General features: G+C 39.9%; 1 protein-coding gene across 1 annotated transcript in view; it reads left to right on the forward strand.

The window, feature by feature from the left end:
* DCX (doublecortin) overlaps positions 1-13,774 on the forward strand; it is a 135,473-nt gene extending 121,699 nt beyond the window's left edge. Inside the window, exons 6-7 of the mRNA XM_049871431.1 lie at positions 7,723-7,817; positions 13,703-13,774. Coding sequence (XP_049727388.1) covers positions 7,723-7,817; positions 13,703-13,774 — 167 coding nt within the window. The remainder of the gene's footprint in view (positions 1-7,722; positions 7,818-13,702) is intronic.
* Positions 13,775-26,900: the final 13,126 nt, after the last annotated feature.

Raw genomic sequence — 26,900 nt, forward strand, 5'->3', positions numbered from 1 at the left:
CGACTTATTGCGACCTACAGGACAGAGTAGAACTGCCCCATAGAGTTTCCGAGGAGCGCCTGGCGGATTCGAACTGCTGACCCTTTGGTTAGCAGCCATAGCACTTAACCACTACGCCACCAGGGTTTCCAGGCTTTGTTTAACAAATCAAATGCAAGAACCAGTAATAGTGGGTTTCACTGAGGAAAACTTCAGTCCTTTAATGCCTGAAGGGCAGGCCAAAGAATTGGTTCTCAGCCTGCATAGAGTGGTAGATCATCCCCTGTGGAACTGTATGTAGCCTGGGACCTACATGTTACAGGTAGTCCCCGACTTATGACAGGTTTCCGTTCTGATGACTCAATTTTAAATTGGTTCTGATATAAGTCAAATACCTCTTTTTTTTTAGTTTTCGTTATTATTGCCTTTTATTATCAGTATCTTTATAAATCCGATCTTTGAACATCTGGGAGTAAACATCTGAGAATGATAACATCATTACATCCTGCAACGTTGTATGTAGTATATATTACTAACCATAAGATGTACCCAAAAAAAAAAAAAAAAAACCCAAGACAGTCGTAAGTGCGGTTAATCATAACTCAAATACATCTTAAGTTGGGACCTACCTTACATAGTTTCTCAATTCCTTCCATTTCTAGTAATGGCGATAGTAATACCAATAGAAGATATCATTTATTGAGTCATTCCTATGTGCCAGCACTGGCCTAAGCATTTTATATATGGTCTGTCTTGTAATCCTGAAAATAACAATTGATGTATGCATTATTATTATTGACTTGCTACAAATGGGGAAACTGAGGCTCAGAGGTTAAGTTACTGGCCCAAGATCAAACATCTAGTACATGGCTGAGCCTGGATTTAAAACCTTATCTGTCTTATTCCAAAGCCTGTGTTCCTTCCACAAATTAAGAACAGCACAGTTTGTCCTAGTTCCTGCCCCTTAAAAACAGTAGTGCACATTGACAGCAAGCTTGCTGTACCAGAAGGGTGTTCAGAGCAGAGCCACCTTCAACAGGAAATAAATGTTGACAGCACTGTCAGGTCTGGGAAAACAATCCTGGCACTTCCATCAGCCCTCTTACAGATGTCCTCTTCTTGAGGGAAAGTTATTTGTGTCAAAATATTGCAGGATTGGGTGTGTATATTTGTTTTGCAACAGGGAAGACTCTTACTTTTTCTTATTTAAAGGATTTACAGCTGCATGCCATCCAAGACTCTGGAGGGAATAGATTTAAAATTCAAATTCCATCTTCTCAAGCTACAGTGTCTTACAACTTATGGTTGAGTTTGGCCTAAGAGCCAACACTATGATCAAATCAGTGAAGGACTGTTTCCAGGCTCTCAGTTCTCACTTCCCTAATGGATGAGTCTGGGGAGGACAAAAGCTTTTCCACTGAGCAGAAACAATTAACCAAACCAATCCAGACATCTAGCCCAGAGGCTCTTTGAAATAAATGTGTGAAAACCACAGGCTCTGTCTCTTGGCCTTCATCTGAAGTAAGTTGAAACCACCTTGTTTCCACTTGGCTTGCCTTCCAGAAAAACTTCTTGTATACGTAGGGAGAAAATGGGGTATCTTTGGACTGGAATGAAGGAAAGCTTAGAGCATCTCACAATATGAGGAAAAATGAAAAAGTAGCTGAATTGTCTATTGAGAGCTCCCACTGCAAGGCATTAGGGTGTTAGAGGAGACAAAGCAGAGAACCAATCATAAAAGGTCACAGTGGGAGGTATGCAATGTGCTAACCTTAAGGGAATTTTGAAATGAATTCTGTGAGCAAATCCCTGAAGCCACCATCTATTGAAGAGAAGCAGAGTTTATACCCTTTAAGCAAGTCTGAGCCTCTCTATCCTTGTGATTAAAAGGGGACCAATAATTCCTAGCCACCATATCTTGGGGTTATCAGGATAATCAGGTGAGCTTATATATGGTCAAATGCTTTGAAAAGAATTGCAGAAATATAACTCCAGTCATTAAGAGGGCTCCAAGATTATTATGATGGCTTTCTTGGTAGACTAGGGTTGTTTTCAGTGAGCAATATTTCAAAATAGACATCAAGCCAAAACCAAAAGGCTTGATTTTTGAGTTGGGCTAAGTGGAGGAACATTTAATCAGTCTGCTCTCTATCAAAGGTTGAAAAAAAGCATATGCCAAGCTGGACCTTTCCTTCATATACTATTCTGACCATGCAAACTTGAACCCAGAAGTATAATGACTTGTCTACCTCGCTGCCCAGACAGCTCTTTAATCACTACACGTGGGGCCTCTTGTACTCCACTTACAAGCAGCTACATCCCGGTTTCCAGGAATTAGTCCAACCTCTAGACAAGCGAAAAACATAACTCTTTGGATCCAGAGTTTGGGAGCTCAGCATCAACTCTCCTCTGCTGGTGACCTTGCTCTGTCCTTGGCCACCCACTCTAGAAACTGGACTCTCTCCTTGTTCTTTGAGAACTGACCTCCTGCCCCCCACCCCCGCCACCTTATTCCTTACTTCTGGCAACCCATTTTCTCTTCATACATTTACCCGTTACCCCATACCTGTTGCTGTCAAGTTGATTCTGACTCATAGTGACCCTATAGGACAGAGTAGAACTGCCCCATAGGGTTTCCAAGGAGTGCCTGGTATATTCGAACTGCCGACCTTTTGGTGAGCCCTAGCCCTTAAGCAGTCCACCACCAGGGTTTCCCCATCCATTTAAATCTCTGAAAGTCTAGGTAAATAAGCCTAGTTGCTCTACCAGCCATCCCGCTTGGGCTAGTTCCCTTCTGGCAGGAAAGGCTGACAGATCTAGGGAACTAAAGATGAACTCTGAGACAACAACAGGCGTAATCATTCAGAAAAGCCAGTGAGCCAAGACTGTGTGGGGCCAAGCTTGTGCTGCATAGCTGAAGGGCACCAGCTGAGGAGGGTGACAGACAGGGCAGAGATACCAACTTCCCAGAGACCTCTGTGGCATGCGAGGATAGTTACATGCCATGCTAGCTGTTCTGTCCGCTGTTGTTTCATAACATGGTGTATGGTATCCAGTCAGCTCAGAGAATGAAAGCAAGCTCTTGCTAACCACGTTCTAATCTAAAACAGATCAAATAGGATAGAAGCACAGAAAATGAGTGTAAGCGCTGATATCTGCCTCTACCTTCTTCCTTTCTCTTTTCTCTGCCATACTTTTCTCCCTCCTCCCCACCCTCATCAGAAAGTTGTCATAGGAAGGAGTCCCAGAAACAATTTATTTTCAAAAGGAAGGGCTATGTAACAAAAAACGCATAGGCTTTAGAATGAGAGAGACCTGCATTTGAATCTTGACTTTGCTGCCCCTAACTGTGGCAAGGGGCGGGGGGGCGGGGAACAACTGAACAAAGAGAAGAAAAGAATGAAAGGTTTGGGCTCTGTGTAAATAAAAGGTGACAGTAGTGCGATAGTCCTGTGATTCTGAGGAGGGAAATGAGAAAAATCCAAGAGAGAAAAGACCCCCAAGGCATTCCCAAATTGTAGCTGAGAAATGGAAGCTCAAAGACAAGCACTAAGGGCACTTAATAAAGAAGAATGAAGGAAAATGAGGGATATCCAATAATGGTACTAGTTCCAGCCACTCTCAAAATGAAATGTGACAGCTTTCCACATGCATTTACCAATCCAAGACCAGGAGCAGTTCATCAGACCCTATTTACATTATTTCCTGCTGCTGCTTTTGCTTGATGTGTATATGAATTGGCTCCAAAATCCATATCAAAGGGCACCCTCCCAGATTTTTTCCCACAGAACCCATAGAAAAATAAGCATGTGCATACATTTTTATCTGGTCTGTAAATGTAGGGACTCCTTCAGCTTGTAAGGAATCTACACTTGCCTGTACATGTCTACATTTTCTAATTTTTTCTATGCCCATCTTTGGGTTTCATTCCATCGGGGAAGTCTGGGAAAGTGCCTGAATTTTTTTTGTAACAATGCAGTGAGTGGCAGTTAAATGATTAAAAACCGATTTCCAGAAACGCTGGTTGAATGTTGATGGCAAAGTAATGTCCTTTATTTACAGATAGGTTAATTTTTTATTAAACACGGGGGCAGAGTGAGGGGAACATATATAAACTAAACATATAAATATATACAGAGAATTTATAGGAGGGGCACATATGGAATAAGTATCTCTATATTACCCCTATAGTGTTTGGTGAAAGATTTTCAGGGGATATTGAAAAAAGAACTGGAAGTTACAGAAGAGCTTACATTCAGATCTATAACCCATAGATGGAAACTGACTCACATACAAACATACTTGTTTTTAACATTTCACATATTCTGGCAAGACCAGTGGGCCTGTTCTCAGCTAGATAACTTTATAGGTTAAAAGCAAAAACAGTTTCTGTATTAGGAGAGCATAGTACCATCCTACTTTGTAGTGTGGCTAACAAATGCTGGGAAACTACGATCTGTTGTTACAGAAGGATGCTCTATATAACACAGCAATCAAGTGGAACAAAATGCCAGAGGAACTTACCTGAGGATTCCTACATCCACTAGACCTCATGGCAGAGGTCAGGGCTTTTTGGGAAGACTTCCATTGTGTCTGCTCTGACAGGTCTCTAAGATTACTCCTTATCGTGAATGCCATAGGACAGGTCCTGCTGGAGAGGCCCTCAGGCGCTGTAGGTGGTCCATTAACTCTTTCAACCATTAACTTCTTCCATTTCCTGAAAAGAGTAATGGACTGTTTTGCCCCATTGTGGCTCCACAGGCTCTTGCCTTTCCCAAGTGCCTCATTTATTCATCAGAAAGCGTACTGCTTTGGCGAAGTCTGGCTTTCACATTCTCTGTGTTGTTTGGTACATGCCATGGTTTTTGGGGGGTGGCTTATGTGGTGTGAATCCCTGGTGGCACAGTGGTTAAGAGCTTGGCTGCTAACCAAAAGGTCCACAGTTTGAATTCACCAGCCACTCCTTGGAAACCCTATGGAGCAGTTCTACTCTGTCCTATAGGGTCACTATGAGTCTGAATTGGCTCGACAGCCATGTGTTTTTCTGTGGTGTAGGCACACAGCACTGTAAGCTTATCTGGGCTCTGGGCCCCTATCTACCACCTTGTGCTGAGCACAGTGCTGGGACACAGGGTGGTTCCATCAAGTCCATTCCCTTCTCTCCATTCTCACTGCCTTGGATCAAGCCGTCATCAGCTTTCATCTGGAATAATGTGATGGTCTTCTAACCAATTTCTTTGCTTCCACCCTGAACCCCAATCTTGCCTGAACAGCTGGACTAACGATTTTAAAGTACAGATTTAATCATATCATTTCCAGCTTAAAAATCTTTCCGTGACTTTCCTGCAGAAATCAAACCAAAACTTCTTAGTGTGTCACGTAAAGCCTCCAGGGTCTGGCCCTCATAAAGCCTCCAGGGTCTGGCCCTCACCTTTAGTCTCCAGCCTCTTCTCTCAGAACTTAGCTGGAACCCTATCCTTGGGCCACAATGAGCTATTTGCACTTCTGAAAACATGCTGTATTATTTCCCACCTTCTTGTCTTTGCCCCTGCTGGTGTAATTCTCATGCCTGGAATACCCTTCTTATCACCTCTGCCTAACCAGCAATTCACATAGCGTACAATTCATTCATTTAAACTGTACCACTGAATGGGTTTTAGCAGAGTCACAGAGTTGTGCAACAATTACCACTATTTAATTCTAGAACATTTTGTTCCCCATAAAAGGATTCTCCATTAGCACTCTCCATTTTCCCCCAACCCCGCCCCTGGCAACCATTGGTCTACATTCTGTCTATATAGATCTATTTCCGGTTCATCTCTCAAGATTTTTTCAGGTGTTGCCTCCCTTTGTTCTACTCCCCAGCCCCCTGGTTTCGAAGCCTCTTTTCTAGGCTCCTATAATACATTTTTTTTTATATAATATATTATGGAAACCCTAGTGGCGTAGTGGTTAAGTGCTACGGCTGTTAACCAAGAGGTTTGCAGTTCAAATCCACCAGGCGCTCCTTGTAAACTCTGCGGGGCAGTTCTACCCTGTCCTATAGGGTCGCTATGAGTCAGAATCGACTCGATGGCAGTGGGTGGGTATAACACCTTATGCAAGACTGTCATACCACTTAAACCACTGTATTGGTGCCTGCCTCCCGTCATGCAGTGATTTACTCATCTTGAAACCCGGGGTCTAATACCTTTCCTGGCTCATAGAAAGTGCTACTTAACTACTGGGTAAATGAGTGAATGACTTCCAGGAAGCCCTGACTGTGAGGAAGCCCCGTAATGACTGGGTTCAAGGCCAGCTGAACACACAGGCAGAGCCAGACAATGGATGCCTAAGTACCCACTTTTCAGCTCACCTGGATAAGCTCAGCAACCACTATAGTACTGGTGTCTCCTCCCTCTCTGCAGTTGAAGTGAAGGTTCCAGAACCTAGGGCACTAGTACCCTAAGTGGTACAAAGGAAGTATAACCTCAGGAAATATTCATTATGCAGCAGTTTATGATTCACCTATAAGACTAACAGCAACACTCTCAAGCCATCTTTCTGCCTTACTTTTAAAATTTTTTATTTATTTCTTCTTCTCCCTTCTCCTCTCCTCCCCTCTCTTCTCTTCTCCCTCCTACCTCATCCCCCTTGGGATATTTGCCTTTTTTAAATACACATTTCAGAATATTTCTTTTTAATAATGCTAGGCCCTTAGATTTTTTAAATTACTTTAGCATAAGATGTCTGAACATGAATCCACTTTGAAAGCTGCTTAATTGTTCCATTTCAATGCACCACATTTCTTTTTCATGATTGAATGTTAAAAAGCTCATTAGCCAGGGATTATAAAACAATTTGAAAGCACAATGGGATATGAAGAAGTTAAATACTAAATCATCTCCATAAACAGTCTCATGTGTCATCTCATTCTCAGCATTGTATTGACTAGAGACAAATGGTGAGCACGCTGACTCTGGCCACCATAGCCTACCCTTCTCTGTCTCTACTGAACTTCCTCATTCCTCTCTTCTTCTAACCTCTTACCGTACTTTCCTTGTCTCCCCTCTTCTCCATTCCTAATCTCTTTCTCTCTTTTTTGACTCTTGCCTCTGCCCGTTGTGCTGTTTGAAACTTTGTGTTTCACTGTTTTTCTTTGACTTTCTCTTTAATTCTTTTTCCTGATGAGCCCCTTTTCTCTTTCTTTCCTTCTGTTCTTTTCACCCAAGAGGAGGGAGGCAGGGGAAGAGAGAGTATGGAAAAGATAAGCAGAAAAAGAGAGGGGAGAGAGATTGACAGTGAGCTGTCCCTCATCTGCCATGTCACCCTGGTCCAAATAACCCCCATTTCTTCTCCTTTAAGGTAAAGTACATGATGAATTTGTGCCTCACTTTTCTCACCTATAAAATTGAAGCAAAATAAGACTTTCCCAGACTACTTTCCAGGGATGTTGTTAGGGCCAAGGCTAGGAATGAATATGAAAAAAAAAAAGCTTTGAAAAGAAACAGACCCCTGCAACTGGAAAGCACTCAGAGAAAGGGTGGGAAGATTACCCCCTTGTACTGCGTCGGGATCTAATTAACTGAGGATTGCAGTCTTTATCCTTCTGAGGAATGTGTTTTTCACCTTCTACTCATCAAATCACCAAGGTTGTCTGTGTACTTTGTTTGAATGTTCTTAGTGTCTTTGGAGGGGAAGGATTATTTGTTCCTTTGTGTGCTGTTGATTTTTATCCCTTCCTTTTCTCTTGCCTTGGACTAGCAAATGGAACCTCCAGCAGCCAGCTCTCTACCCCCAAGTCTAAGCAGTCTCCCATCTCTACGCCCACCAGTCCTGGCAGCCTCCGGAAGCACAAGGTATTATGTCTCTTATACCTTACTAAACCCCTTTGCACTGAGGGCTCCAATCCCCTTCTTGGAAGTTATTTCAACGGCTGGGTGAGGGTTTTCTCTTCCATTATACTTTAACAGGACATCAAGGCCAGAATTCCCCTTCCTCTGGCTCCATTAGCTTGAAGTCCTGGGAATATCAGCAAAGACTAAGTCACTTTTATTTACTTCTCTGACCTCCAGTGTATTTACCTCCAGTTACATTTAAACAAAAGAAAGAGGTCCCAAGGTCCCAAATACCCATTTTGAGCCAAGGGGTCACAAAGCAGTAGCTTCAGGCTTGTATTTAGAACTTACCTCTCAATTCAGAGACGTAGCCAAGGAGGTGGTAAAGGCAATTTACATCCCCAGGCACCAGTTGATGGAAGTAACATAAAGATACCAGTTGCTGTTGAGTTGATTCTAACTCATGAAGATCCCATGTAGGTGAGAGTAGAACTGTGCTTCATAGAGTTTTCAATGGCTAAATTTTTAGAAGTAGATTTTAAGACCTTTCTTCTGAAACACCTCTGAGTGGACTCGAACCGTCAAACTTTCGATGAGCAACCCAGAGCTTTAACCATTTGCACCACCCCAGGACTCCAACGTTAAGATAGCAGACGAATAAATTTAGAACTGAGTTATCCTCTTTAGATTTGCCAGACATCAATGAGCGAACAGACCCTAGTTCCACTATGTATTATTCATTACCAGAAAGATTCTGGTACAAGGTAGGAAGAAAAGACACATGCACATTGCACTGGCCTTGAACACCATTTGCACTCCTTAAGCCATCCCAAATAAATATGCAATTAAAATAAAGAAATGTATAAATTCTCCAGCTCCACTTTCCAAATAGGTTCCCACCCAGACACCTCTCCTGTACAGAAAATCTGGAGTGGTCACTGCCTTGAGCCTCTGATCCTGGAGGAGATGTAGATATGTTTTCTGCTCTGATAACCATACCCTGGAATGGCTTCCTCTAGGATTCTTTTGTCTTCGTCCAGCTCACAAGACTTTGTGTGAGATGGAAAAAGTTAAAACCCATCAACATGGCCAATGACAACATGAATCATAGATGGTCAGAGCTGGAAGAGATCTTAGATGGAGAGAAATGAGTTTCATTTGATTCTCTCAATAATCTTATGAAGTTGACTTTTTTAATATATAATTAATTTTATTTATTTATTTTGTTGTTGTTGAGACTACACACAACAAAAATACACCAATTCTACATGTGTCATTTAGAGTCATTGATTGCATGCTTTGAGTTGTGTAACCATTCTCACCTTCCGCTTCTGAGCTGTTCCTCCCCCATTAACATAAATTCACTGTCCCCTAAGGTTCCTATCTAATCTTCAAGTTGCTGTTGTCAATTTAATCCATATAGATAGTTCTTAAAGGAGTACGGTGCTCAAGACGGACATTCTCTACTAGTTAAGCTAAACTACTGTTTGATTTTAAGAAGATTCCAGGGGATATTTTTTGTTTAAGGTTTAAAGATTATCTCAGGGCAGCAGTTTCAGGGGTACATCCAATCTTCATGGCTCCAGGATGTCTAGAGTCCATGAGAATTTGAAGTTCTGTTCTGTGTTTTCCCCATTTTGGCCAGGGTTCTTCTCTGGAATCTTTGATCAAAATGTTCAGTAATGGTAGTTGGGCACCATCCAGTTCTTCTGGTCTCATGGCAAAGGAGGCAATTGTTCGTGGAGGCATTTAGCCACACATTCCATGTTCTCCTCCTATTCCTGACTCTCCTTCTTCTTCTGTTATTCCAGGCAGATAGAGACCAATTGTTGTACCTTGGAAGGCCACTAGCAAGCTTTTAAGATCTCAGGCACTATGCATCAAATTATAGGTAGAACAGAAGCACTAAACATGTTATTAGGCCACTTAACTGGAATGTCCCATGAAACCATGACCCTATCCTCCAAACCAAGAAACCAAATCCCATGAGGTTTTTGGTTATACACAAGAAGCTGTAGCAGCTACTCTTTTTCTTGTCTTTATTGTGACTATATCTATCATAACTTTTGCCAATTCAACTTTTTACAAGTGTACAACTTATTGACAGCAATTGCAATAATCGGCTGTGCAACCTTACCGATAATCAATGTGATATTTCTACCAACATTAAATCCTCACCCCTTTCCCTCCCCCTCCTGCCACTGGTAACCACTAAAAAACTTTGTTCTCTATACATTTGCCTTTTTATATAAGTCCTTTTGTGATTGACATATTTCACTCAGCACAATGTCTTCCAGCTCCAATCATATTGTAGCATGTATCAAGACTTTATTTCTCCTACTGGCTAAGTCGTATTCCATTGTATGTATGTATCACATTTTGTTTATCCATTTTTCTGTTGATGGGCACTTAGGTTGTTTCCACTCTTTGGCTGTTGTGAATCGTGCTGCAATGAACAAGTCTCTGTGTGAAGCTCCGTTTTCAAATCTTTTGGGTATATAACTAGGAGTGGAATTGCTGGGTAATATGATAGTTCTATTTTTAGTTTTTTGAGGCAGTGCCACACTTTTCCACAATGGCTGTACCATTTAGCATTCCCACCAGCAATGGGTAAGGGTTCTTATTTCCTCACATCCTCACCAACGTTTTTTATTTTGTTTTTTAATCTTACCCATGGTACCCATTGCCATCGAGTTGATTCCTACTCATAATGACCCTATATGGCCCAGTAGAACTGCCCCATAGTGTTTCCAAGGAGCAGCTGGTGGATTTGAACTCCGCACCTTTTGGTTAGTAACCAGACTCTTTAAGTACTATGCCATCAGGGCTCCTTAGCTAGTGGGAGTGAAATGGTATCTCATTGTGATTTTGATTTGCATCTCTCTGATGGCTAATGACACGAAGCATCTTTGCATGTGTTTGGTGGCCATTTGAATGTCCTCTTTGGTGAAATGTTTATTCAAGTCCTTTGCCCATTTTATGATCAGGTTATTTGTCTTTTTTTATTAAGTTTTCAAGGTTTTATATATATATATATATATATATATATATATATATATATATATATATATATGATTAGATTTATGTCAGAGAATATCCAAAGATATTCTCCCAGTCGGTAGCTTTTCTTTTTACTTTTTTGGTAAGTCTTTTGTTGAACAAAAGTTTTCAATTTTTATGAGATCCCATTTATTTATTTTGTCTTTTGCCTTTGTGCTTTTGTTGCTGTATTATTGTTGAAAGCTTGGCCTGATAACATTACCCCTGCTTTTTATTCTAAGAATTTCATGGTTTTAGTTTGCATACTTAGGTCCTTAATCCATTTTGAATTTGTTTTTGTGTATGGTGTCAGGAATGGGTCCTGTTTCATTTCTCTGCATGTGAAAATCCAATTTTCCCAGCACGATTTATTGAAGAAACTCTTCTTTTTCCATCGAATGGACTTAGCACTCTTGTCAAGAATCAGTTGACCATAGATGTGTGGGTTTATTTATGGACTCTCGATTCTATTCCATTTGTCTATGTGTTTATTGTTATACCAGTACCAGGGTGTTTTTTGATTACTTTAACTGTATGATATGTTTTAAAATCAGGAAGTGTGAGTCCTACTTTGTTTTTCTCTTGCAACATTACTTTAGCTACTCAGAGTTTCTTGCCATTCTGTATAAAGTTAAGGAATAGTTTTTTTTTTCTATTTCTGTAAAGAAGACTGTTGGAATTTTGATTGGGATTGCATTGTATCTATTGATTGCTTTGTGTAGTATTGATATCTTAACAGTATTAAGTCTTCCAATCCATGAACATGGAACATCTTTCCATTTATTTAAGTTGTGAGGTTGACATTTTAAAGAGGAGGAAATTAAGACCCAGAAAGATTAAGTTGCTTACTAGGGTAATATAACTAGGTAGTAGCAGATCACTGGAAACACTGGTGGCGTGGTGGTTAAGTGCTATGGCTGCTAACCAAAATGCCGGCAGTTTGAATCCACCAGGTGCTCCTTGGAAACTCTATGGGGCAGTTCTATTCTGTCTTATAGGGTCGCTATGAGTCAGAATTGACTCGACGGCGACGGGTTTAGCAGGTCACTGTTAGTGGTGTGCTGGAGCCAGTTCACACTAGCTTGTGAGAGCTGATTGTGCACATCTGTAGCATGAACTCAGCCATGGTTGGAGTATTTAAACCACAGAAATTGGCAAATACTACAGTCAAGGTTTTGTTTGTCTCCACCAAAAGTCGATTGTTAAACATTTAACAAAACACCACTATTTGATACTCATTTTCATTTCCTCTTCTCTACAGCCAGCTTTTGAATTTCCTTGTTAATCTGGCCACTGCCTGCCCCATAATTCCTAATGCCTGTTCCATTGCCTTTAATGACCCCCTTTGACTCCTCCTGGGATGAGCAGAGCCTTTTGTTTATTCTGCTGGGCTATTTGGCTTCCCCGAAAAAGGATCTGCTGAACTGTCTGTGTAACAAATGCTACTCAAAGATTTTAAGATGAATGAAAATTGCTGTTATATTCAGCTTTCAGATATTCTTTTCAGTAGCAAAATTTGTATATTCCAAGATGGACATAGCCTACCTCTGTTGTTCCACTGTCCACACAGAACCTCCTATGCTACACAGCTTCTTACTGTATTTTTGCCTTGTACCTTTCTGCTCCTACCTTCCTCATGGGAAGTGCTACCTACCTCAGCACCTTCCATCAGTGCCTTCCTCAATGTGCTGGGAGCAGCTTGGACATTTGGCCTGCACACTTGAGTCAATCAGTCTTCAACTGCCATTTCAAGTTCATTTAGGACACAATGAGCTATAGGCTAAGGATTGATCATCCATAAGCTCATTAGAATAGATGCTGGCATTGTTAAACTGTTTCTTCTGATAAGGCTTTTTGTGGGTCTTTTTGTGTTTTTTTTTTAGACACAATTCTAAAAACTAACCACTGAAAGAAGAGAACAAGCTAACAGGTGGCAGCATTATCAGATTCTCACTGTTTTGTTTTTACTGTTGCATTTTCAGTGTATCATTTTATTTTTTTAAATTACTCTTTTTTAAGACAGTTAAGCAAACAACCATTAAGTAATAAATTATATTATTTTCTAGAGCAAGCTTTTAAATAAAACAAATATTTGCATTTTGGTACAATTCTCACTATTGTTTAGACTTTTTACTTTGATATAATTTCAAGTTTACAGAAGAGTTACACGAATAATATAAAAATACTTCTATATATTCTTTACACAGATTCACCAATTATTTACATTTTGGCCCACTTATTTTATTGTTTGTTTTCTCTCTCTTTCCATGGCACACGACAACATACATACATATTTTTTGTTGTTATTGTGGGCTGTTGAGTCAATTCTGACTCATAGCAACATATAGGACAGAGTAGAACTGTCCGTCCCATAGGGCTTCCTAAGCTGTAATCTTTATAAGGTCAGATTACCAGGTCTTTTCTCCCGTGGAGCAGCTGGTGGGTTTCAACTGGCAACCTTTTGGTTAGTAGCTGAGTGCTTAACCATTGGGCAACCAGGGCTCCTTAAGTATACATAGGTACATACATAAGTATATATATATACGTAACCATACATATATATACTTTACTATTTTTTCTGAATCATTTGAGATTCAGTTGCAGACATCATGCCTCTTTACCCTTAAATACTTCAGTGTGCATTTCCTAAGAACAAAGACAATAATCATCGTACAATTTTCAAAATCATTAAATATAACACTGATGCAATCCTATCGTATATCCTGCAGTCCCTAATAAAATTTAATCAATTGCTGCCATAATGTTCTTTTTTTTGTTCCAGAATCCAAACCAGGTTCACACATTGCATTCAATCCTTTAGTCTTCTTTAATCTGGAAAAGTGTCTCAATCTTTCTTCATCTTTCAGGACAGTGTTTTGTGGAATGAAGAGTACATGCGAGCTATATTTGAGAATGTGCTGCGATTTGGGTTTGTCTAATTTCCTTGTGATTAGATTCAGACTATGCATCTGGGACAGGAATACCATGGAAGTGATGTTGCTTTCCTCTCAGTGCATCCCGTCAGGAGCCAATAGCCTCACGCTTAGGCCACCAGTGATGGAGCTTGAACCATTTCTTCTGAGCAAGCTAAAGTGTCTTGTGACCTTGGCTCAGTCCCCCTAGGGCTCAGGTCCCAGCTTCTTGCTCCTACTTTTGCGTGGCTACCTTTGTCTTAGCACCATCGAGGTCCCTAGGCATTAGGTCTAAGAAGCTCCCATTTGACCTTCCCTCCAAGTGGACCTGAAAGGTGTGAGTCATGGTGGAGACAAGAAGCAGATGGCTGAGGTCACGACTTTCCTCCTGCGCAATTGGAAGCAAACTTGAAGTCCCAGGATCCCTTTGGTAACGTTTGATGGCTGTGGTGGGGCCCTAAGCTGTAATCAGTGTTTGGCTTCTCCCCCTTAAGCAGCTCATGGAGAATCCTCTTTAATGCAGCTGTGACGGGGTTAGCCAAAGTGCGTGTACTCAACTGTTACAATATGGACACAAAGTAGATCATTGGCTAGTTAATGAGAACAACATTTTACATTTCCATACTACTTTTGCATAGCCATTTTCTCATTTACCCTAGTAATAAACTTGTGAAAGTGATAGGGGCAAATATCACTCCCATTTTACAGATGAGAAAAAGGAGGTGCAGAGGTTAAAGACAATGAGCATGATTCAACGACAATTTATTGAGACCTTCTTTGGAGAAAGTACCATATTACAGATATTCTAAAATCTGGAAACATCAGGAAAAATCTTTCATTTATTTAAAAAAGTTTTTCCAGGTTAATGATCTCGCCCATGGCTTTAAATGGGGCAGTTCTACTCTGTCCTATAGGGTTGCTATGAGTCGGAATCAACAGCAATGGGTTCAGTTTTTTTTTTCTTTTTTTTTTTTTTTTGCCTGCAAAGTTGGAAATTGAAGGAAAATATATTCAGTGTGTGATTTGAAAATATAACTAACTTTATTTAAATATATGTTTTCCTCTATGTTTCCAGACTTTTTTGTCATCCTGAAAGTGTTTGGATAGTTTGATGAATAAAGCAAGGTCTTGACCCTTAAGCCACAGAAACAGCTAACTCTAATACAGAGTAATCAAGAGCTAAGGAAAAGCCTGTAGAAGAACAAAGGAGGGGTGGGGGGAATCATTCTGACTGGGGGAGGGTGGGAGATAGAGAAGGCCTTATGGAGAAGGTCACATTTAAGTAGGGCCTTGAAAGCTTGGTAGGCATTTAATGACTGGTGAAGAAAACGGGCATTCCACCTTAACCAAAAAAAAGAAAAACAAAAACTGGAAGTAACAAAGTCAAGCCATCAAAAAAATGCAGAGTACATTTGGGAAATAGCAAACCCAAACTAGAAGTTAGATTTCTCAAAATTCCTCCCTGACTTCCTTTGGACTATAAGCAACTTGGACCAGAGACCAACTTTTTGTTTTCTCTAATGCAATGGTACCGCCAGCGCAGCTGCATTTGTTACAAACATTTTGTTCTGTTGGGCTCCAAGGGACCAAACAAATGAATTTCAGGTGCAAATTATTTGTGTTGTTAAGCACTGTGTGTGTTTTTGTATTTCTGCACATCTATCAACATAAACAGAATGTTAAGATAAATCCTTTTCTGAACACTTTCCTACCCATACCAAAAAAATGTATTTTGAGTAAGAGAGAAATTGATGGAAGTACAAAAGTTCATACCTAGGCCTAGCCCTGTGGATTCTCTCCATGGGCTACAGCTCAGCCTACCCATTCCAAGTCACAGCAGCTAAAAGTGGAGTTTCCTTAGGATTCTACCCCCAGCCCTGCTTCCCCTTCCTCTGAGAAAAGTCTGGAACTATTTTCTCAGATAATTATTTTCACCAACCAACCAAGTACACCGAAGGGTCTATTACATAAACAATTAAGAGCAGGGGTGAATGCTGAAGCCCAGTGGTTCAGTGTAGTGGGACTTAAAGTGGACTCCATATTAAAGGACATTGTTGTACTGCCTGAAATATGCCCAGGGAGTTCACTAAGATGACACTATCTAACCTATTTCTCTTGCTTCTGTGTAACTAAATAAAAAAGTGCAATGATTGAAATTATATTGTATAGAGTTTTAGCTAGACAGGACCTTAAAGATCTTATAGTCCACACCTTTCTCATTTTCAAATATACAAACAAAGGCCCTGAAAGGAGTTAAATGACAAGGCTAGTCCTGGAACCTAGGTTGCTTAACTCTCAATCCTGTGCTCTTTCTGCTACAGTGGAGTTACACCATGTGCAAGTTTAATTTGTGTAATTCATTGATAATCACAATGTAGTAGTAGAGAAAAGCCACTACAAAATTATCTCTTACATGTGTACACTATTACCATATACATTATACGTTTATTCATACATATTGCTGTTTACCGTTGTATGCACAGAAATCACATAAATAGTATTTAATTGTCATTGTAAGGGATTTTCAGTCATACTGTTTTTTTATAACAACTTTATTGAGATATAATTCATATACCATAAAATTTCTTCTAAAATATAAAATTGAATGATTTTTCATATGATCAGAGTTGTGCAATAATTACCACTATCTAATTTCAGAACATATTCATCAACCTCAGAAGAAACGCCATACCCGTTAATAATCACAGCCCCTTCCCCCTCCACTCAGCCCCTCGCAACCACTAATCTACTTTCTGTTTCTATGGGTTAGCATATTCTGAACATTTTATATAAATTTCCCTTGGAGCACTGCTTTATTTAGCTACATCAGATGTTTTGGTATATTATGCTTTCATTTTCCTTTATCTCAAAATATTTTCTAATTTCCCTCGTGATTTCTTCTTTGACTCGTTGGTTATTTAGCAGTGTGTTGTTTAATTTCCACACATTTTGGATTTCCCAAGTTTCTTTTTGTTATTGCCTTCTAATTTCATTCTATCTAATATAAATATGATGTAGTTGGTCTATTGTGTTCTTCTTGGTCAACTTAATGAAGGTCAGGTATTGAAGGATCCAACTATTATTGCTGAATTGCCTATTTCTCCCTTCAATTCCATCTGTTTTTGTTCCATGTATTTCGGTACTATGTTGTTCAGTGTATATATGTTTATAATTGTTATATTTTCTGGATGGATTGACCCTTTTATCATTACAAAATGTCCTCCTTTGCCGCTAGTAAAAATTTTTGTCTTAAAGTCTATTTTGTCTGATATTAGTGTAACCACTCCAGCTCTCTTTAGGTTACTGATTGCATAATAAATATTTTCCCATCCTTTTACTTTCAATCTATTTGTGTCTTTGAATCTAAAGTGTGTCTCTTATAGATAGCATAGAGTTGGATCATGGCTGTTTTCTTCCATTCTTCCAATCTCTCCCTTTTTATTTGAGCGATTAAGCCATTTATATTTAATGTAATTACTGGTGAGGTAGGATTTACATCAATTATTTGCTATATGTCTTATTTTTTTTTGTTCCTCTATTCCTTGATTACTGCCTCCTTTATGTTAATAGATATTTTCTAGTATTCCTTTTTAATTAATTTTTTTTGTTATTAGTGGTTGCCCTGGAGAATACAATTAACATCTTAATGCAATCTACTTTGAAATAATACCAAGTTAATTCAATTGTATACAAAAACTTTGCTGCAGTATAGCTCTGTTCCTTATCCCCTTCTTTGTGCTGTAATTGACATAGAGAGCACATCTTTATACATAATAAGCCAACCAACAGTTTTATAATTAGTAGCTCATGCACTTGCCTTTTAAATTACATGGTAAAAGAAAAGAGTTATGAAAATAATCTTGTCCTGTCTTTTGTAATGCTCTATACTGGTGTTCTTTATTTGTTTATGTAGATTTGAGTTACTGTGTCCTTTCATTTCAGCCTGAAGGATACTCTTTAGTATCATTGCTTGTAGGCAGGGTTGCTGGTAGCAAATTCTCTCAGTCTTTGTTTATGTGGGAATGTCTTAATTGTTCCTTCATTTTTGAAGGATATTTTTGCGGGATTGCCTTAAATGCCTCGAACCAATAAGCCTCCCCAGCCTTTGCCAAGTGGCTCTGTGTGTGTGTTGGGGCATGATTTCAGTGCTCTACAGAGAGTTTATAACTCTGACTTAGACTTCACTTCCTGATTGTGCATGGTCTCAAGGTCAGCCAGAAGTGAGAGATTAGGGCCTTCTCAGGTTGTTTCTAGTCATACATCTCATCTTCTAGATTCTCTGGAACATGCATCTTCTAGATTCTACTGGAGCCCTGGTGGCACAGTGGTTAAAGCACTTGGATGCTAACCAAAATGTCAGCAGTTTGAACCCACCAGCTGCTTTGCAGGAGAAAGATGTGGCAGTCTGCTTCCATATAGATTTACAGCCTTGGAAACCCTATGGGGCAGTTCTACTCTGTCCTAGAGGGTCATTATAAGTTGGAATTGACTCGATGGCAGTAGGCTTTGGTTTTCGGATGGCCATCTCATTCCCCAGCTTTTCCATTTAAGGTTTTGGGCAACCCCATTTGCCCCAACTGTTATGCCCACCTTAGGCACCTATGATTTTAGACAATTGCCACTGATCATTTCCTTTAAAATGCCCCTTGGAAAAGGCTGTTCACAATGAGGGTGCTCTGAGTCATTTCAAATAGAGAAGAGTCCTGTGAGTGAGTGTACAGGGAGTTACCAGACAGGTCAAATATTGACAATTCTTTGGGAATGGGGCATTTGGAATGGAGCTCCCAACCAATTCTGCACCCTCCAGTGGCTGATAAATTGCTGTTTTTTACAGCTAATGTAGTTGTGAGACTGTTGATTTTCAAAGTTATTACAGAGCTAGTGAGAGGGGGATGAAAATAGGGCAAGTTTATAAAGCTTGGTATTCTTACATAATTCAGCCATTTTTCTCCAATAAACTCTTCTTGCATTGTTGGAAGTCCTTGGTTAATTTCCAGAATGCTGGAAAAGTTGATTTTTTTGAGAATTTTTACCAGTGTTATCATTGCTTTTAAGGAAAAGCCAAGTTTTGGAGGTTCTTACTCCACCATTCTGGAAGTTGAGACTTGGAAGATGTTTTTGACTGTGTTCAATTTTCACCTTACTCAAGGTCTTCAGAACTAAATACCCTCAGAGATGCAACTTGACTTTACCTCAATTCAATTTTACAAGTATTTATTGTACATCTATTGTTTTCTAAGCAGTGTACTTCCTACCTTTTTCAGTTTTCTAAGAAACTTTTGTTTGGTAGTTTAGTCCAGAGATTCAAAATCCTGTCTGTCTATGGATGGCCCCTGATCAAAGAATAGTTTTTACATCTCTAAAGGGTTATAAAAGAAAGAAAACCAAAGCAGACAAAAGAATATGCAACAGAGACCATATAAGACTAGCAAAGAAAGCCTAAAATATTTATTATCTGACACCTTCCAGAAAAAGTTTGCCAAACCCCAATTTACAGTGAAGGAATGACGGGTTGGTGAGAACTGAGTTTATTTGCTATAGTTGCATTTGTTGTGTTTTTTAAATCATTACACATTCTTGAGAGTTCTTAATTACAGTTTCAAAACTGGAAGAGACATTACAGATTGTCTAGTCCAAAGCCTTTATTTTATGGATGAGGAAACCAATACTCAAATACTTGTTCAATGTAACAATACTAATTAGCCAGGACCAAAACCTCAGGTTTCTGAATCCAGTTGACTCTTCTTTCCATTCTAAGTTGGCTAAATGTTTTTCCGTCCTTTAACAGCAACAAAATCATTCTAATGTTAGATAAATAAGTCTCTGTCCTCCCCCACTCTTCTCCCCCTTACTCATCTCCACTTTTTCATCTTCCTCAAAGAGAAGCAATGTTCTTCAATTGTCTTAGATAATCTTCTAATCAATTGCTTCCATTATATCAAAGGGGTCTCTTAAATATCCACAGAATTGACCCTAAAATTTTCAGTTCTCTTTGGCATCATCTTGCTTGTTATTGTTGTTTTGTGCCGTCGAGTAGATTCTGACTCATAGCAACCCTGTATGACAGAGTACAACTAACTGCCCCATAGAATTTACTAAGCTGGAATCTTTATGGGGATGGATTGCCAAGTATTTTCTCCCATAGAGCCACTAGTGGGTTTGAACTGCCAACCTTTCAGTTAGCAGCTGAGTGCTTAACCATTGCACCACCAGGGTTCCTCCATCTTGCTTATAACATGAATGAAAACAGTGTTTTTCAAACTGTGCTCCATTTGGGGATGGTGAGAAAGACAAAGCTAGGTGAGATTCTGACTCCCCCACCTCTGGTCCAACCAGGACAGCTCCATTTTAATCTATTTCATGCATTGGCCTTCTAAGCAAGATATCATTTAAACAGAGGGTTTAAAAGGAAAAAAAGAGAGAGAGAGAGAGAAATTTGAAAACCACTGATGTGGATCATGGATAGAGTCCAAGAAGAATCACAAAAATCTCTAAATAGCGTTCTAGGAACAATGGCTAAAACCAGTGCTTATCATCTTCCTATCTCCTAGAGACACAGATAAGGATTGGGACTGTGTTGGAGCTGTCAATCCCAATTCAAAATGGGAAATGGAAGCATCAAGGAATCAGTCTGAAATAGTTAAATGTGGTACATTTTTCTGGGTTAGCCATCTTTTGAGGGTACAGTAGGTCCCTGGGAGCCTGATACGGATCTATACATATAGGCACAAATGGTTTTCGACAAAGGTGCAGTTAATGAAGGAAGGATAGACTTTTCAACAAGTGGTCCTGGAGCAATTGGACAGACATAGGACAAAAAAAAAAAAAACAAAGACAAAAAAACCTCGATCTAAACTTTATACTTTATGCAATAATTGACTCAAAATGGATGGATCATAGGCTTAAAGTGTAAAACTATAAAACATACAAAAGAAATACGGGAGAAAATCTTCAGTTCTAGAGCTGTGTTAGAAGTTGTTAGACTTGACACCAAAAGCAGGATTCATAAAAGGAAAAATTGATAAATTGGACAAATTGGAAATCATCAAAATTAAAAACTTTTGCTCTGAGAAAGACCATGTGAAGGGTATGAAAAGACAGTTACATACTAGAATAAAATATTGCAAACTATGTATCTAACAAAGGACTTATATATAAACCAAAAAAACCAAGCCCAGTGCCATTGAGTCGATTCTGACTCATGGTGACCCTATAGGACAGAGTAGAACTGCCCCATAGGGTTTCCAAGGAGCACCTGGTGGATTTGAAATGCTGACCCTTTGGTTAGCAGCTGTAGCACTTAACCACTACACCACCAGGGTTTCTTGAACTTATATATAGAATATAAAATAAAAATAACTCAAAACTCAACAGTAAAAAATAAAAACAATATAACAGAAAATGGGCAAAAATCTTGAACAGGCACTTTACCAGAGAAAATATGCAAAAGGGCAAATAAGCACATGAAAAGATCATTAGTCATTAGGGAAATGCAAATGAAAATCATGAGCTATACAACCTATCAGTATGGCTAAAAATAATTAAGTCATAACAGTAAATGCTGAGAAGGATGTGGAGAAACGTTCACACATTCATTGCTGATGGGGATGCAAAATGGTACAGTCACTCTGGAAAACATTTTGGCAGTATTTTACAAAACTAAACATGCAACTACCATATGCCCCAGCAATTATACTCCTGGGCATTTTTTCCAGGGAAATAAAAACTCACGTTTACACAAAAACCTGTATACAAATGTTTATCACATCCTTATTTGTGATAGCCCCAAACTAGAAACTGACCAGATGCCCTTCCACTGGTGAGTGGCTAAAAGAACTGTAGTAATTCATACCCTGGAATACCACTCAGCAATAAAGAGAAATGAACATGCTACAATTTGAATGAATCTCAAGGGAATTATGCTGAATGAAAAAGGTTACATTCCAAGAGGTTTCAAATCGTGTGATTCCAGTTAGATAATTTTTGAAATGACAAAATTACAGAGATGGGGAACAGATTAGTGGTTGCCAGGACTTAGGGATGGGGGTAAGGGGTGAGTGTAGCTACAAGAGTGTAGTATGAGAGAGCCCTTTGGTAAAGGTATAGTCCTGTGTCTTGACTGTGTTGCTGGCCACACGAATATATACATGTGATAAAATTGCACAGAACCACTGTATTTTTAGGCAAATAACACCTGTGTTATAGTTTTTGTTTATTTGCCAACTTCGCCCTTCCCCTGCAAGGTATTTTTTTACAGGTTGCTATAAAATAATTGGTGGCGTAGTGGTTAAATGCTGCAGCTGCTAAGCAAAAGGTCAGCAGTTTGAATCCGCCAGGCGCTCCTTGGAAACTCTACAGGGCAGTTCTACTCTGTCCTATAGGGTCGCTATGAGTCAGAATCGACTCGACAGCAGTGGGTGGTATAAAATAATTAGCATATTGCGTTTAAGACAATACCTCTCAGGGAAACGGAGTTGTTAGCAAGAAACGTATAACACAGGCATTATTTGTGTAAAAATGTGGTACACGCACACAAGTGCATGTAAAATTAAGTTACTAGTGGGAAAAACTGGTTGAAGGTCACAGGGGGACTCCCTGTTCATTTCTTAAACTTCCTGTAGATATATAATTATTTTAAAATAAAAATGAGGAAAAGATATTAATTAAAAACAAACAAAAAATGGCCAGATGATCTTGCCCACTTCACAGCTCAAGATTTCAAGAAAGGGAAAGTTAACTTTATTTCTTCTCTTCTTATAGGACCTGTACCTGCCTCTGTCCTTGGATGACTCTGATTCACTTGGAGATTCCATGTGAAGGGGAAGAGAGTGTTCAGAGTCCAGAGTACAAATCCAATCTTACCGTTACAGTAGAGTACTTCTGCTCAAGTGTTCAACAGGGCTATTGGTGCTTTCAAGTTTTTATTTGTTGTTATTGTTGTTGCTGTTATTTTGAAAAACACTCTGTAATATGTTGAGTTTATTTTCCTGTGATTTCTCCTCTGGGCCACTGATCCACAGTTACCAATTACGAGAGATAGATTGATAACCATCCTTTGGGATAAGTTTCCAGGGATGCAAAATGTGCCAGTCCACGACCTTTCTATTGAATGCTTAGGTACCTGCGTTATTTTCCCCCATCTCGCTTCACTCATATACTACAGCCTTCCTTCTGTAGAGGGTTGTTTACATACATAGCACTTAAAATGTGCATGTGGGGGAAAAAAAACTCATTGGTGGATCCAAGAGTGACAAACACAAGTGCCCCTTGTCTCCCAATCTGAAGAATGCTGGAGGATCCTGGGAGTATGGCAGGCAGCTCCCCAGCCTCGCTTGTCACTCCTGCTTGAGCCCCCAGTGGGTTGTCTAGCACCACTTCTGGCTGTCATGGGGAGAAACACCAGCAACTTGTAATTCTGACGCCAGATGCTTAGGACCCCGGTGCAGGGCTAACTAAAAGAGACTAGGCAGAATTGAAAAATACTGCAAACATTTCAGTAGAGTTGTAAAGCACAGTGAATTTCTTGTCAACCTTCCCACCGGGGCAATTTGGAATCAATAAGCAATTGATATGAATTGGAGGTGAGGGGCTTCATATACCCAATTCCTCTAGGAAGCTGTCTAACATACCAAGTTATTATATGAACTGTATGGTACCCATCTATCTCTATTCTATTGAATGCCTTGTAAACAGCCAACACTGAAAACACTGTGAAAATTTGTTTTCAGGTCTGACACCTTTCGGTCGCTTTTTATAGCCAGAAACAAATATCCTTTTTATAAAATCTCGTGTCTGTATTTCAGGAGCAAACTCTTCAGGCTCCTTTTTTATAAACTGGTGACTTTTCTTTTGTCTAAAAAACACATGCAGAAAATTTACCAAAAAAAAAAAAATGCAGAAGAATAACATAGTTTAGAAATCATGCTGTCACTGCCAAACAAACCTACAGGAGAAAACAAAATGACTAGCAGAGGCCAATTCAATAGAATCAGTCTTTTGATAGCTTTTTAACAGTTGCACCTACATTAATAACTTAAGTGTGGACCAGACATTCTAACTATATTTTAAATGAAATGTTATGGCATATTTTAAGCAACTCTTTTTTATCTATAATCCTGATATTTCATACTGAAGACACAGAAATCTTTCACTTGTTTTTTAACACTAGCAGAGGATTTCTCTTTGCTAAGGACTGATCATATGAAATAGTACTCAGTCTTTGAGGTACAGGTTCATAGCACTGCTTTTTGTCTATAAGCATTGGCCATAAAGGCAAAGACAACTAAATTTAAGTGAAAGCCATGCATGCCAATTCTGTGTTTGCTTTTAGCAGATATGAAGATTTCCTTATTTGTCCGTAATTGTTCAAATATTTTGAAAGGTGCAACATTTGAAGCCAAGCTGCTGTTTGGCTACCGAATGACTTCCAGTCGTTCTCCCATTCTAACTGGAATGAGCTTACTGTGTGTATGTGTGTGTGTATGTGTGTGGGTCTGCAGCTGCTTCATAATTAGGAGCTACTACAGGACACCCTGATGTGGATCGGTGGCAGCTTGGAGGCATTGGTGACATGTACTGTGTAGAGGGAACCCAACGGTGGAGGGGGGAGCTCAGATGCCCTGAAACAAGCTTCACGTGTCTTTAACTACCAAAAACATTTTTGGTTCAAGAAAAGTCCAGAGGCTGGTAGTACTGGTTTCTGGTTGAATTGATCTTTGAAGAACCCAAAATTATGAGGGTATCTTTTTGCCCTCCTCCTTTATTTCTAGAAGCTCAGGGTTTTCTTAGTGCTTCCCAGAACAGTCTGTAGTTATTAGGAAAAATTGGTACTTGGGATTGGGAGATGGGGGTAGAGAGTGGGAGGCCTGTTTCTAATGTTTAGGCCAAACTCCTAAAGGCCCCACACACGGTTTCCCTCCAGGTCTCCCGGCAAGAGATTATTTAGCCCAATACCTTCATTTTAAGTTGAGAAAACAGAGGCCCTGGGCAGCTAAATGACCGGCTTGTAAAGAGCAGGAGCAGAGGAGTAATTCAGATTTCCTCATGCCCAGGCTCCATGCTGGCTTTCTGAGCATTATATTGCTGTGGCATTTGTACCATGAGAAAACACGAAAGAGATATATTTCCTTTAGAGTGATTTTTGAACCAACTGTCTTCTATGATAATAGATTTTCCATCTTTCGTTTAATCAATTATAAGGAAATGTTTCTGTAGTGCCACTTCAGAGTGTCTTGGCATAGTTCAAAATTTAAGCCTCCAATAATTGCATTTTAAAGGGGCCATTTTTAAGTCAGAGTTTTGTTTTTTTTTTTGTAACTGAACTCCTTCACTCCTGTCAACCATTCCCAATTTTACCCAATCCAGTTTTACCACTGAATTCCCACTGTGTTACCTTCTGCACAGTCAGCAAACATCCAGTCATTCAGCAAGCATTTGCCACCCCCCACACTTCTCCCTCCCTCTTCCACACACACACAAACATATGCACAAATCACCTGTTGCTTATTCCTACCTCCTGATTTTTCTCCCCTACAGAAATAGAAATAGGGAAAAAGAAGGGGAAAATGTATATATGAGGGCTGGGCTGAACAACTTCATAAGTAGTGTTAACTAGGGGTAAATTGAGAGAAAAGTTTTTTTTCTCTCACTGTTTTGGAAAGGATAGCCATTAGCATGACTGCCTTGTGTCCTTATAGACTTTAGTATTAGCCTAGACTGAATCATAGAGTTTTCTAGCTGGAAGGAACCTTAAGGTCACATCATCTACTTCAAATTCCTCATTTTTCAGGCCAGGAAACAGAGGTAAAGTAATTTCTCCAAGGTCACACAGCTAGCTAGGAGCAGGGCTAGGATTAGAACCCACCTCTTTTGGCTCTTATTTCAGGGCCTTTTCCCACTAAACTGTATTGCCTTGCATGAAGCTCCTAAGAATTCTTTCCCAGGGTCAAGTTGCATCTTGGAGCGGTATACTGCTGCCCTGATCTCAGTGGGAAATCTACCCAGCCACCTAATACAACTCTTTCTCTCCACACTCACATGATGCCCATCCGCATGAACTGCAGATGTCCCCAAAGAGAGGGAAGCGTTGAGGACCAACAGGAACAATGGGATTCCCAACCTTTTCCTTCCAGCTCAGGGGACCACTGCCCCATCCTGAGGAGCCCTCAGATTGCCCCTGAGCTCCTACCCTGTCCAAATAGAATGGAGGAAGTCTGGCTTCCCTATTGGCTTATGTCATCTCATACTGATTGGTCTTCCCAGCCTGAGGGAAATATTTCTTGTTCCCAGAGCAGGGAAAGGAAGAAAAGAAGAACAGAACAATAAATTTGTTCCTCCTGAATTTCTTAGGTGGCTTTTCAGCAGTTTTTAAATGAGTGTGGCTACCGTTGGCTGGCAATGATTTCTTTTAAAATATGGGAGTGAGACCAGCTAGAGAAAATAACCTGATCTTGTTGTGGTTGCCCCATCCTCAATGTCCCCATAGCCGTCCTGCCCTGATGGGAATGATTTTCAGGTATAATCAGGGGGCTTTGTGACTAAAATGTACCCTGCCAATATTAAACATTGGCTTCTTGCGCTTGCACCAAAATAGGCTGTGTGCTCAACACGGAAACCCTGGTGGCGTAGTGGTTAAGTGCTACGGCTGCTAATCGAGGGGTCAGCAGTTTGAATCTGCCAGGTGCTCCTTGGAAACTCTATGGGGCAGTTCTACTCTGTCCTATAGGGTCGCTATGAGTCGGAATCGACTCAACGACACTGGGTTTGGTTTTTATTTATTTTTTTGGTGCTCAATACACCATACCCATCTTCTCGTGTATACTGCTTTGTGGCCTTCCACAGCAGAAACCAGGGCAACAAGGTCTGAAAATGAAGATTTCCTCCTAGCAAGGCTCTTCCTAGGAACTAGGGTTATTCATTAGTTCAGTTCCGAGGAACTTCTTTCTGGGCTTACCCCGCTCCTCAGGAACTTTTCTCTCCCTCCTACTTCTTCTCCCCAGTCAGAAGTAGCCAGGGACCCTTAAAGTGGATAGGTAGCCATCGGAAGAAGGCAAGCAGAAGATCCTTCTCTGAATCACCTACCCAAATCTTAGACCAGTAATCCAGTGCTGGCTTTGGACAAAATTGCCTTTGTTTCACTAGTCCCTTCAATACT

The sequence above is a fragment of the Elephas maximus genome, chromosome X (genome assembly GCF_024166365.1).
Source record: "Elephas maximus indicus isolate mEleMax1 chromosome X, mEleMax1 primary haplotype, whole genome shotgun sequence".
Taxonomy (NCBI): Eukaryota; Metazoa; Chordata; class Mammalia; order Proboscidea; family Elephantidae; genus Elephas; species Elephas maximus.